At 31.7% G+C, this 14,175-nt stretch overlaps 1 protein-coding gene across 2 annotated transcripts; it reads right to left on the bottom strand.

Annotated features, from left to right (window-relative positions):
- Positions 1-2,168: 2,168 nt before the first annotated feature.
- On the bottom strand, positions 2,169-10,063 carry LOC148165973 (replication protein A 70 kDa DNA-binding subunit-like). Of its 2 annotated transcripts, none has more exons than XM_088049540.1 (5): positions 9,833-10,063; positions 5,500-6,381; positions 5,006-5,455; positions 2,536-2,729; positions 2,169-2,482 (listed from the first exon to the last, which is right to left on the bottom strand). In XM_088049540.1, the coding sequence occupies exons 1-5, from the start codon at positions 9,878-9,880 to the stop codon at positions 2,467-2,469; spliced, it is 1,590 nt and encodes a 529-aa protein (XP_087905666.1). In that variant the 5' UTR covers positions 9,881-10,063; the 3' UTR covers positions 2,169-2,466. The 2 variants fall into 2 exon arrangements, with proteins under 2 accessions (XP_087905666.1, XP_087905665.1); XM_088049539.1 differs by having other exon boundaries at positions 2,529-2,729; positions 9,833-10,062.
- Between the last annotated feature and the right edge of the window lie 4,112 nt (positions 10,064-14,175).

Raw genomic sequence — 14,175 nt, 5'->3', positions numbered from 1 at the left:
CTGAAGGACACCCATGTTCTCACTCCGACCCTGGTGACATCTTGACATCTTTATCTTTCTTCGAGTACGGCAAAGTCAACCATTACCGTACCCACCCGCGTACTGGAAATTAACCATCCAGCACGCTACCTGGAAGTCAGCCATCCAGGCCTTCTGGAAGTAAACCATCCAGGCCCTCTGGAAGTAAACCATCCAGCTCTCTGAAAGTAAGCCATCCAGCCCGACATGTAGCCCCTCGCCTTCTGGAAATCTACCATCCAGAACACTTCCTGGAAATCAGCCATCCAGGCCGCCTGGAAGTCAACCATCCAGACACCACATGTCCCTCACTCAGCGCATTCTGGAAATCTACCATCCAGAACACTTCCTGGAAATCAGCCATCCAGGCATCACACCCCACACACACACACACACACGCTCATCTCCGCCTCTCTTCGTCCCGATCTCTTTATATCGAGAGATTACCAAGCGAGCCCCGACCACGTCGCACCACGGGAGGCCTGTCACTGTCCCTTTTCCTTCAGGGCTCTTTTCTCTCTCCCTCTTACCCATCGTAAATAAAACATCTGTTTATGGTTAAGAGATTTATTGACTAACCCAGAATATTTATTTGTGGTCGTATTACACTACATGTAATATTTTGTGTTATTTTTGTACTGCTTTTTGACATTACAATAACGACATTGTCTTATTTGACACCACGCCTCTAGATTTTATTAACTTACTTTTATTGCCAATTTTTTCTTCAATTTTAATATATTTTTCGAAAAAGTAGAACATATTACGCATTTCTGAATCAAGAAAATTATTATCTTTCAAATTATGAAAAAAAAAAAAATATGGATGCCAATTTAAAATAAGAAAGTTGAATATCGCCTAACAAATTTACAAAAATTCTAAAATCATCATTTTATAGTAAATTAAAAAGGATTTAATTTGTATTTAAAATTTTTAAAATCAGTCCATAAAAATTTTTTATGTTTGAACTGATGTCTAGCTTATGTTGATTTTTTTCATGGAAATTCCACAGTTTGACAGAAACACAACTTCAAAATCGCGAGTAAAATTTAAAACACTGCAGAGATGTTTGGGAACATTTTGTTTGAGAATGTTGTGTAGCTATGATTAGTGAGTGGAAGAGAAATAATTTGTGAACCATGCAATTCTCTCTTTTTCTTATGCCAATCCAAGTATGTTATTTTGTAGTACAAAACTGTTGACTTGGTGTTCAAAACAAACAAAATATTATAAATGCATGACAACGAAAGAAAGAGGTTCAGTTTGAGCGACATTCTGCAAGGCACTGTTCGAGAAAAATAAAGTCAGTGGCAGTTAAAAAGTGATTAAAAGTTTTACCACACTACACAAAGTTATGCCATCAATTGTGTAGTTTCGAAACAAACCAATCAACCAGTGGGTCAACCATAACCGTATAAATTGGTTTTATACTGATTTGCGTCAAGAAAATCACCTTTTGAAAGTCTAGGTAATCGTGACATTTCGAATAGTTGATTTTATTTTGCAAGTTGACATCGCTGCATAAATGTCAATTGTCAATTTGTGTGATTTTGAAAGAGAAGCGGGAAAAATATCACGGTTTTACGGAAATACGTAGAAGACGTTTTCAGTGGTTTTTATTATTTTAAGGTAAAAGTGAAAATTCCAAAATCCTGATCTCACTTGGCACCACTTATATGCCCAAACTACAAAAAAATTACTGCACCGACATGATTTTGAAAACTAATTGATAAAATAGCTTTTTTTTCCTCAAATGACTGCATGATTTGCATAAGGTTTAAAATGAAAACAAAGATATTTTGTCCAGTTATGTCATAAAGAATTTGAATTAGCGACTGCTTTCTCAAAAACTCAAAAATCGCTAAATATGTATTCCAATTCTTAGGTGTTGCGAGGCCAAACTAACACTAATAAAAACACATTTTTGCATTCGATTCTGAAGCTTGATCAACCGTAAACGTATGTAAATTTGCAAATTTTTATCTTTTAAATGAAACTTTTAGAGTTTAAGCTATTAGAATTTGTTAACTGAAATGAATTAATTCTTGATTTCCAAAAAGCTAACTTGTTGACTCAAAGAGTTTGCGATCTTTATCGAACATCAAACTTTCAAAGCGATTTCGTAATCAATTTAAAAAAAAACACATAAAAAAACGATAAGTTTAAGATTACAAAAATTACTACCAACAAAAAAAATTTCTCTTAATAATAAAACTAAAAAATATCCATAACTAACCTAACGAAAAGACAGAATAGAATGAAATCCTTGACGAGCAAAAATAGTAATTCTTCCATTCGTTGGATCAACATAATTCTGCCTTGACGTACCAAAGCTATTGAGAATTACAACAGTACTTATAAAACCAGCTTAGCTGATTAGTTCTGCTATGTTATTGCACAAAGCAGAAGCTCCGTTGCGAATGTGTTCCACGTCCCACACTATGACCTTCAAACGTTGCTCATCCTGCAATAAATATATTCAATCAAGAGTCGAACACACAAATCATTACATTATACGTATCCATTTTAGCTCTGCAAGTGAAAATAAACGTCTTGAAAGCGGCTTCTTGGAATAGGGAAATGGTAGCGTCCGAGTGGTGTTCATTTTCCATTGCTAGACCAACTTCTTGCGCAGTTTTGTTGAGAATCTTCTCAGCAGTTGCAGAAAACACCGTCACCCAATGAGATCCACTAAAATCGGCAATGAGCATCTGAAATCAATAATTAAGGAATATAAGTAGTGCATGTAATTAAAGTAGAGATGTACCAAATTTGGTTGTTCGAAATTTAAAACTGTCGAAGTTACGAAATTTTATAGACAAATTTTGACTTTGAGTTAGTCCTCCATTTAAAAAATTCTAAAATTCTTACTTCTCGTTCTAAAATGCTATAATTTAATATACTTAATAAGCATCTCCAAACCAGTAAATATACCAAATTAAACTATTCTAACTTTAAAACTGTCAAAGTTTCGGAATTTAAGGAAATTTGTGTTTGTTTTTCAACATAAAAAAATTCTAAAATTCTTACTTCTTGTTCTAAAATTCTATAATTTAATACACTAAATAAGCATTCTGAAAGTAGTAAAAGTACCACATTTGGTTGTTCTATCTTTAAAACTGTTGAAGTTTCGAAATTTTATAGACACATTTTGATTTTGAGTTAATCCTCCATTATGAAAAGTTCTAAAATTCTTACTACTTGTTCTAAAATTCTATAATTTAATACACTAAATAAGCATTCTAAAAGTAGTAAAAGTACCAAATTTGGTTGTTCAAACTTTAAAACTGTCGAAGTTTCGACATTTTATAGACAAATTTTGATTTTGAGTTAGTCCTCCATATGAAAAATTCTAAAATTCTTGGTTCTTGTTCTCAAATTCTATCATTTAATACACTAAATAAGCATTCTGAAAGTAGTAAATGTACCAAATTTGGTTGTTCGAACTTTAAAACTGTCAAAGTTACGAAATTTTATAGACAAATTTTGATTTTGAGTTAGGCCTCCATATGAAAAATTCTAAAATTCTTACATCTTGTTCTAAAATTCTATAATTTAATACACTAGATAAGCATTCTGAAAGTAGTAAAAGTACCAAATTTGGCTGTTCTATCTTTAAAACTGTCGAAGTTTCGACATATTATAGACAAATTTTGATTTTGAGTTAGTCCTCCATATGAAAAGTTCTAAAATTCTTACTTCTCGTTCTAAAATGCTAGAATTTAATATACTTAGGGGTTCAATTTCAAATTATTTAGCGACGTCGCTAAACGTGTTTGCGACGTAGCAACGTCAATCACATCACAGCTACCTTAGCAACGTCGCTAAATAGCGACGTCGCAAACGACTTGAAATTGAGCCCTTAATAAGCATTCTGAAAGTAGTAAATGTACCAAATTTGGTTGTTCTATCTTTAAAACTGTCGAAGTTACGAAATTTTATAGACAAATTTTGATTTTGAGTTAATCCTCCATTATGAAATGTTCTAAAATTCTATAATTTAATTACTAAATAAGCATTCTAATTAAAGTAGTAAATGTAACGAATTTGGTTGTTCTATGTTTAAAACTGTCGAAGTTACGAAATTTGATAGACAAATTTTGATTTTGAGTTAGTCCTCCATATGAAAAATTCTAAAATTCTTCTTTCTTGTTCTAAATTCTATTATTTAATACACTAAATAAGCATTCTGAAAGTAGTAAATGCACCAAATTTGGTTGTTCGAACTTTCAAACTGTCGAAGTGACGAAATTTTATAGACAAATTGTGATTTTGAGTTAGTCCTCCATTTGAAAAATTCTAAAATTCTTACTTCTTGTTCTAAAATTCTATAATTGAATACACTAAATAAGCTTTCTGAAAGTAGTAAATATACCAAATTTGGTTGTTCTATCTTTAAAACTGTCGAAGTTACGAAATTTTATAGACAAATTTTGATTTTGAGTTAGTCCTTCATATGAAAAATTCTAAAATTCTTACTTCTTGTTTTAAAATTCTATAATTTAATTCACTAAATAAGCATTCTAAAAGTAGTAAATGTACTAAAATTGGTTGTTCTATCTTTGAAATAGTCGAAGTTACGAAATTTTATGGACAAATTTTGACTTTGAGTTAGGCCTCCATATGAAAAATTCTAAAATTCTTACTTCTTGTTCGAAAATTCTATAATTTAATACACTCAATAAGCATTCTGAAAGTAGTAAAAGTACCAATTTTGGTTGTTCTATCTTTAAAACTGTCGAAGTTACGAAATTTTATAGACAAATTTTGACTTTGAGTTAGTCCTCCATATGAAAAATTCTAAAATTCTTACTTCTTGTTCTAAAACTCTATAATTTAATACACTAAATAAGCATTCCGAAATTAGTAAATGTACCAAATTTGGTTGTTCGAACTTTAAAACTGTCAAAGTTACGAAATTTAATACACAGATTTTAATTAAGTTAGTCCTGCAAATGATTAATAATTATAAAAGAAATTGTCTCACTCGGAGAAGTAGACTGTACTTGAAGTTTGGATATTCTTTCTCACATCTGTCACATCTGTACATTCTATTATCCAGTTCGATGACCTTTTTGTTGCAGTCATTAAAAGGACAGGCTTTATAAACCGCGTTCTCGGAAATAACAATAAGGATTGTCGCCGAAGTTCGAAAATACTGCAAGCCATCCAAATTCTGGATTTCTTGCAAGTTGATCCATCGCGCTGGCACTCTTTTCTGTTGTGTGAAACTGCAGTACTGTCCTCTAGTGCTAAACCACTCTTTAAGTTCTTTACTGCCTTCATTGTCGGGGTCAACTTTCAGATGACTGTTCATTCCAATGGACAATTGTTTCGCGCCACCAAACTCTCCAATTCTTACTCCTCTGAGAAGAAGAACCGGATGTTCGGAACCGTTGAAGTTTTCAGCTTGGGCTCCCCACAATGTTAAATTGATCTGAAAAATCAAGTCACTTTATAAAAATAGCAAGTCTTACGTACGGTGGTTTCTGATTGGTCCACTAATACGACGTCGCGTTTGTGAAGATCCTCATTGGTTCGTCTTGACGTCACGTTTTGTAGCTCTGAAGAGTTTAGACAAACGGCTATGACGTCGATGATGGTGTTTACATCCATTTTGATGACATCGGAAAGGTTTGTGAAGTTGTATTTCACTTGAGGGATGTCCTCAATGTCGTTGGTTTGTTGAACAACACTTCTTTCACACATCTTAATTTCGTACTCATGTTTTAGAGAATTGAAGTTTTTTTTCGCTGAAATCACGTGACAGTTACTCAAATAGTAAACTTTGTCCACCTCCACGGCATTGAAAAACTTTTCCGCCACGTTATTGAATGCCACACATCTTATTTCTCCACTGCTATCAATGAGGTCAAAGTTAAAAACTTTTATGTTACTTCCTGGCCGACGAGAATTCTTCATCTCGGATTTATTCGTTACTCTAGCTTTAATCATCCATTTTTTTCCATAAGGGTTAAGTCCTTCTATCGGGGTTATTTTTTTACTTTTTGATTCCGCTGAAGGGGTCACCTGTGCGTTCTCTTTTAACATTTCTTCGTTAAATACTTCAGGATTCCCAATTCTACCTCCAACTAGAGAACCAGATAGCAAAGTTTCGAGGTTTAAAACCACAAGAATTTTTGTGCCTGATGGTATACTGGTGATTCTGTACTCTTTTAGTTTGACCACCGAGAACTCTTCAATTTGTATAGTGGGATCAGCAACAAAGACCACTGTACCTGAGGAGAACTTTCCATCAGAAAGCACAAGCCTGTAGCGATGTTTGTCGGAATTCTCTTGTATAAGTTTGAAGCCGATAATTTGTAGAATTGGGTCGAGGATTTCTTCGTTCTTCATGATGGGCTGGAACAATTTATAAAATTTACAAAGTAGATCCGGCCAAAATTAAAATAGTATATTATGAAACGCGTTTCATAATGAACATTTTGCCGCACGTACGTTTTTTTACATAAAGTAGTAAGTGCGGCAAAATGCATTATGAACAAGTATCATACGCTATATTTTCTATTTCGCCTTATTTTAAACGAAAAAACTTTATTTCGAAATCTAGTGAATTTTAGGGTAGTTGGCATTTGCAAAATGTTCGGGAAAAAAATTCCAAGTAGCCAAACCCAATTTCAGTCAGTTTGACAGGTGTGACGTTTTGAGGTTACCGGACCGCAAGGGAGCCAAGAGAGCGAAGATGTTGATCATGACCATGATGGTTCTCTTGCATCCAAAGAGTTTTTCTCTGATGAATTATTAAGCCAAGTACAACAAGAAATAATAGTGTATTGATCGATTTATCATGGTTTATCAAAACCAAAATCTAAATTGTCAACGTTGACGGTTTGTCTGCTGCAAGCCTAAGAAAAATATATGTTCCTGGAAATATTGGCACGGGATTGGTCCATTACGATACCGAAATACGCTCGAACGCGTATCGAAATATCTTCATTATGAACGCGAAATAGATAAATGTTTATTAAAGAACGATTGAAGAACGAATAATTTGTTTAATTCTGTAATACTGTTTTCTCTTTCATATTCAGAAGATGGCAAAAAATAGAGTAATCAGTGAATAGGAATCCAAAAATAAAAAAGCTAAAGGATTTAAGAATTTAGAAAATGTAAGTAACAAAAACTTGAAATAAAACTCTGGACAATATAACGGGAATCTGTAAAGTTAAAGAAAATTTAAAGACTTCTCAGGATTTATAAAAACTAAATACAATTTGAGGAAAAATTCAAGAGGTTCTAAAAAAATCTTTAGCAAAAAAGCAAACATATTTGATTAAATTTCAATTTTGACTTTGATTGATTAATCAAAGTCAAAATTTAGAGACTCTAAACAGAATCTACAAAAACTCTAAAAAACTTTAAAGAAAAACCTAAACAGGCTCAAGATGATCTAAGAAAATAGAGAAATTTTACTCTTGAAATTGGAGACTATCTTAATAAAACAGCATTTTTTCCTCAAATTTTGAATACAATTTGCATTAAATCTAAAATGACAACTGAGATATTTTTAACACATTTATATTGAAAAAATATTAAATTAGCAGTTGATTTTACAAACCCTCACAATTAACTAAAAATTAAATTTTTGAATCGTCGCGACGTCAAAACTATCGGTGATAAAAAAAAACACTAATTTTTGCGTCAGTTTCTAGTGTTTTGACAAGTATGAGCGTAAACAAATTTTCAAAATTTTATCTTTGAAATTTAAGACGATTTTGGGGGTGAACACAAAAATATTGCCGAGCCCTGTAAAAAAAGCAAACGTAATCTACAAATAAAAAAAGTGTCAAAAACTCAAAAAATCTACAAAAACTGTAGAAAACTTTAAAGAAAAAACCTAAACGGGCTCAAACAGGTTTAAGAATTATTCAAAGAAAATTTATATGCACAATCTAGAGAAAATTTAGATATAAACCAAAGAAGAATCGATAACATTTTTACAGAATTGGAACAAAAATCTAGATCATCTAAGGAGCACTAGACCAAATTTAAGATAATCCAAAAGATCTACATCTAAACAAATTGGAAATTCTAAAATTCAGCATAAGAAATAAATTTTAAAAGAAATTATAGACTATAGACTAGCCAGGGGAAATCTAAACATGATTTCGGAAAAAAATTGTGGTGGGGAAGTGAAGTAATTTCTAAAAACTCTCTTATCGTTTAAAAGATACAAAACCAAAACGTTGAAAAAACTTTCAAATAATTAAAATCAACCTAACGGGACTTTAATTTGATAGAGTACTTATAGGATAATCCGAAAATGCAAATTTGACTTTTGTGTTAATTCAAAAAAAAATTGATTTTAAATTGTCAAAATAGTTTAGTAAACATGTATAAGGGAGCAGTTTAGGAAAACAAAAAGCTTATTAAAAAAAAATAAATTTTAAATTTTGCGGCGCAGTGTACAATATTCCAATTATGCATCATTATTATGCATTTGATTATAAAAGAAGCAGGATAGGTAAAGTTTGCCACTATTTTCTCAATTTTGATTTAAAAAAGCATATAAAATAGCATATTTCTTGAGATATTGAGTGGTATTCCTGAGCTAATTTGGCAACACTGTGACTAGTATGTATAAAGGTTGACTTTAAGTCTGATTGAGCCTCTTGGCCATCTAAGCATTTCCCCTGAACTCCTCAAGCACTAGATAAATCTTAAATCTGGAAACATCGAGTAAAAAATTGATATTGAACTCAATTTTAACAAGAGCACAATTACATCGATCTCCAATACATCGATTTTGAAAAATAGTAAATAAAAAACTCAATATAGCATAGTTTATTGTGAAAAACAAAAATAAATAAAAACCTTAAATAATAAACAAAATAACAAGTAAATAAATTATAAAAAAAAATAACAAATTCGAGATTAATACGAATAAACAAAATTCTAAAATATACGTTGACAACCAACCAAACGAAATATCACCAAAATCAAGAGTGTAAAATAAAATACATACATCGAAACCGCAATCAATCGAGTTGTAATGGTAATGATACATCGAAAATAAAAATATTTGTATTAAAAATCGATGTTTTTTTGGCAAAATCGATATTAGTAAAAAATCGATGTAAAGGTCCCAGATTTAATACATGTCGATGTCACAGTAATCGTTTGCAAGCCAATTCTAGGCTTTTGACAATTCTAGGCACACAATCTTTTTTTCAAATTTAACATTTTTAATAGCTAATAGTACTGATGTTTTGTTTACTAAAATTGGTCGTATTCAATTTCCTAATATGTTTCAGCCAATTCTATCTGATGAAGTGAAACTAATAAAAGAAGGAAACCCAGGTTTTTATGTTTTTTATGACCTGCCTTTATGAACTTGTCAAGTTTACCCGCGACTTAACCACACATTCTGATTAACACTGGCGTTCGTTAACCGCTTCGTTTCCTCTACATGTATAAAACAAATTATTTTACTATTGTATTCAAGTTTGAGTGCATATTTTGCCCTTTGCTAAGAGTTTTAACGATTGGAACTTGTAAAAACAGTAAAAATTGTTTTGTTTTGAGTCAAACACGACTAGCCCGCTTTAGACAAATGTGGCCTCACTCTCCCACTATTATTGTGTTATTAACCTGTCACTGTTGCAACGCAGGTCAAAATTATGCTGGCTCAGATAAAATTAAATCTATTTTGTTCAGAATCCCTCAAATTTTAAAATAAATAAAACCAGTTAAATCTAATAATTCAACCTACGCACTGATATTTTGTAAACTCATCAACGTAATAATAATTACAGTGATTCAAGACTACTTTGAATTAAATTTATGTACATACCAAAATAACTCCTTCAGAGAGATCCAACTTCATTTTGAACGAACTCATGGCTAAACACAAATTTGCAAATAGTAACCTCGTCTTCAGAACGTCACAAATTGTAATTATGTTTCGCTTTTCACTCACTAAATCTTATCGAAGGTTAATAATAACAACAACGCAACTAAGTCGGTGCAGCGCGCGCGCCTTTCTTATCCACTAGGTTGACCTTCGCATAATTACCACTTATTCCAGCTTTCTCGCTCTGAAGGTCACATGGAAATGCACATGTCGGACCGCCAGTCGTCTTTCAGCTCTCGAGTTGAAAGTTTCAACAACACTAATAATTACACTAGGCGACATGATTTTTCTAACATTAATAAACCCTGGCGGTATAATTCATTTATTGCATTCTAATTACGAATATGAATATAAAATATATCCAACACGTCACATTTTAAAAATTTGATTTTTTTTGTAAATTTTCAAATTGTAATTTATTTCGCTTTATTTTCATTTTTAAAATTTTTATTTCAATTATTATTTTTTTGCGTAGTAAGCCGTGATCAATTATTGTAATGTCAAAGCAATTGTCGATTTAATTCGCTAAAATCGGCGACGCAAAAGTTCGAGAAGGAATTTTTGTTGGGCCGCAAATCAGGAAACTGATTAAAGGTGAAATTTTCGACCAAAAACTTAACCAACAAGAGCAAGCTGCCTGGAATTCATTAAAAAGCGTTATAGCGCGATTTCTTGGGAATAACAAGCACCCAGAGTACAGAACATTAATTGAAACTTTATTGAAGAGTTATAGAAAATTGGGAAGCCGTATGTCACTAAAAGTTTACTTTCCTCCATTCCCACCTGGATTTTTTCCCAGAAAACCTCGAAGCTGTTAGTGATGAACAAAGACCAAGACATTGGTGCTATGAAGAGGCACTATCAAGGCAGATAAGATCCTGCAATGCTTGGAGATTTTTGTTGGAGCCTCTAGAGACAAGATAATAGTCCTCATAAGAGAAAAAAAATAGTCTCTACATTAATTTTTCTATGTTCAAATTTTTTATTTCTTGTTTTTTATGTTGAATAATTGTTGTAATTTGAAAAAAATAACTTTTTTTTAATTTTTAACTGATTTTCTACCATTACAGTAAATTACTTTATCTATACATATACAATTTTGTTAAGTTCTATAACAAAAAAACTGTACGTCATGAAAAAATTTGGTTGTCATATCTGATCTCTATTAACATTATTTGACTGCGCATAGCTTATTCAGTTAATGTTAGAGACCAAAAATTTCAAAATGTCGGCTAGTGTTATTATTATAGAGGGTGATTTTTTAAAATCGGGATGGCGTTTCAACAGTATTTTAATTAAATTAGGTAGATTAAACACAAAAACATCTTGCAGAAACACAATTTTGTTAAAAATCGAATATATAAATCTTAAGTTAATCAAAACCATGAATGGTTGAATTGTTTGCTACTTGATACTTTAAATAACCAGCTTCTTTTAACTACTCTTTCGTTCATCTACTTTAATTAAATTTTTCACTTCACTTCACTCAAAATATAAATTCCAAGAATTTAAAATTAGTGGACAAATCAGTTTGAACTATTTACTTAACACATCAGATACTGAATACATAAAAAAGTAATTTCATAATTTGTTTTTGGATTAAAACTTTGTTAAGAAAATTTGTGACACCCGTGACAACATTTTAACAAAACTTGGCAAAACTGGTTGAAATCTGTGGAGTTTAAAATTGATAATTTGTATACAAAGTAACAAATTGATAATGTAGTTTTTGCACTAATTAAAGTTAAAAGATATATCAGTGAAATATTAAAAATAAATGTCACGGGTGTGACAATTGTTAGATCGGACTTTCCAAATTTGATGATTTAAGGCTTTTAAACATGTACAGACAGTTGGTTTTAACAACTCCTATTAAAATGCTCACACGTTAAAGAAACTCTGGATGGTATGGGAGGCACAAATAAACGTATCGTTCACAGAAAGGTAATCAACAATTCTGCAAAGGATTTCTTCTTGAAAGCAAGAAATCAATTAATAGTATAAATATTTTGTATACTGGTGAATTCAAAGTCAAAATATCTGAATCAACTAAGAAAAAATATTCAAGCAATCAATACCAAATATCCAACAATATCTCATATTTTGTCCAAATAAAGAAGTTAGTTTAGGGTGGATGTACCTACGTATGTCTAGCAGATATACAAAGTGTCCGGAAAGTCTCGCACCATCTTGAAAGGGGGTAATTGGGTGGTCCTCCAGAATACCAAAAAAATGTTAAAAAAAAATCCAGAAAATTAGGAAAATGGCAACATTGCTGAACTTTTCCTCCAATAATTTAAATTTCTAGTATTCAAAGCCATAGTAACGTTGCTGTTGTATTGTTGGCGTTAGTCAGGTCGACTCATGAACGAGTAATGTAACTATGGTTGGTTTCAAGTGAACGATGCCAGACTGGACTGATGGAGATTGTTGATTCAAAAACCTTGTTAACAGTTTTCAGGCATTTCTTGCAAGATTTTTCCGATTTTCTTTGCACCATGCCTTTGCGCAAAATGTCCTTTAGGTTACAAATTCATTTGAACGTAAAATTATTGCACAGGAATCGTTAATTTTCGCATAAAACTTTGCTTTTTTAATCAATCATATCTCGAAAAATTGAAGACATGGATTTTTTTTTACATTTTTCTGGTGATCTATGGCATTGTCCGATGATACAGTTTCACGGTGGTGCGCCACTTTCCGGACACCCTGTAAGTACACTCGACTAATTGGTGAAACCGAAACTGGGGGCTGTGGGCGCCTTCGCCTGTGTAAAATATAACTTACTTTGATGAAAATGTTACAAGCATTAATAAAATTAGTCTTTCTGCTACATTTTTTTTTATTTTTTAGCAAAGTTTATTTAACAAGTTTTGCTTTGTCGCGCCCGTTACAGTTTTCTAAAAAATACAGTGCACAGCTGAATTGGTTATTCTAATTGCAAAGAGGCTTAAAATGTGTGCCTATAGTTCATATATTTGTGTACTAAAGGAGACGGAATCAGACTTTTGTTATTCGCAGAAATACAGAAAAATGTAATTACAAACAATAAATTTAATTTGTACACGTCACACCCGTGACACCACAAATTAATTTGTTGCTCTATGATCTGCAATCGTAACTTAACAAATTTTATTTAGATAATTTGCAGCACTTTAACCTACCTGATAGCAGTGTACTTCTGCTTGAAAAAGCTCTTGGTCGTAAATAAATTAAAAAATTGTTGTCACTTTGTTACACCCGTGACATATGGAATTGCTGATTAATAATTTCAAAAAAGATTGTCAATCCTTTCTGTTATTTGCTGCTTTTTGACATTACAATAACGGCATTCTTTTATTTGATACCATGCACCTAGATTTTATTAACTTTTATTGCCTATTTTTTTTTCAATTTTGATAATTTTTTTAAAAATATTTTTTTGTAAAGTAGAACATATTGCACATTTCTAAATCAAGAAAATTAATATCTTCCAAATTATGAAAAAAAATATGGGTGCCATTTTAAGATAAGAAAGTTGAATATCGCTCAAAAGATTTAGAAAAATTCTAAAACCATCAGATAATAGTAAATTAAAAACCATTTAAATTGTTTTTAAAATTTTTGAAATCGGTTCGTAAATAAAAATTCTACAACGCCTGCCGTTTTTAAAAAATCACTCTGTATTATTATTCTACAACATGGCGTTGGATAATTAAATATGAAGTAAATCAGAATATCCAAATTATGTACCTAGTCGTTGTATTCGGCAAGATTAGCCCACATTCTTTGTAGACAAAATTTTATAATTTATAATTTAAACAAAAAAAAATCAAACAACTAACAGATATACAGGGTGATTCACGAAGTTATGTAAATATTTAAACCAGTAATGGTCCCTAATATGGGGAGGCCTAAAAAAATAATAAAAAAAAATTACTGCCAAAAAGGACCCAAGATATAACGCTTCAAAGTTTTGGCCAAAACCGTTTGAGAACCGCTAGCGAGAGTGAAAGTTTTAATGTAAACAAACCCTTATCTCTTAGCTTCAACAAAAACTGACTTTTTGCGGCTATTAATCAGGTGGGACGATAGTCTTTTTAATTGCTTCAGTGTTAGTTTGACTCTGTGATGGGGATTTTTAAAATGTTTTCCAATAGTGAAGTGATCATGATCTACGGAGAAACTAGAGGAAATGCTCTTGCGGCTCGCGAGTTGTACAGTTTACGTTTTCCAAATCGACACATTGCTGATTCTCGTGTGTTGGCAAGAATTATGCAGAAATTACGAAAACATGGTTCTTT

Source organism: Gnatocerus cornutus, unplaced genomic scaffold (assembly GCF_029298725.1).
Source record: "Gnatocerus cornutus isolate USDA-ARS CGAHR unplaced genomic scaffold, icGnaCorn1.1 ctg00000063.1, whole genome shotgun sequence".
NCBI classification, from domain to species: Eukaryota; Metazoa; Arthropoda; class Insecta; order Coleoptera; family Tenebrionidae; genus Gnatocerus; species Gnatocerus cornutus.
This window is presented reverse-complemented; position numbering and strand designations above follow the sequence as displayed.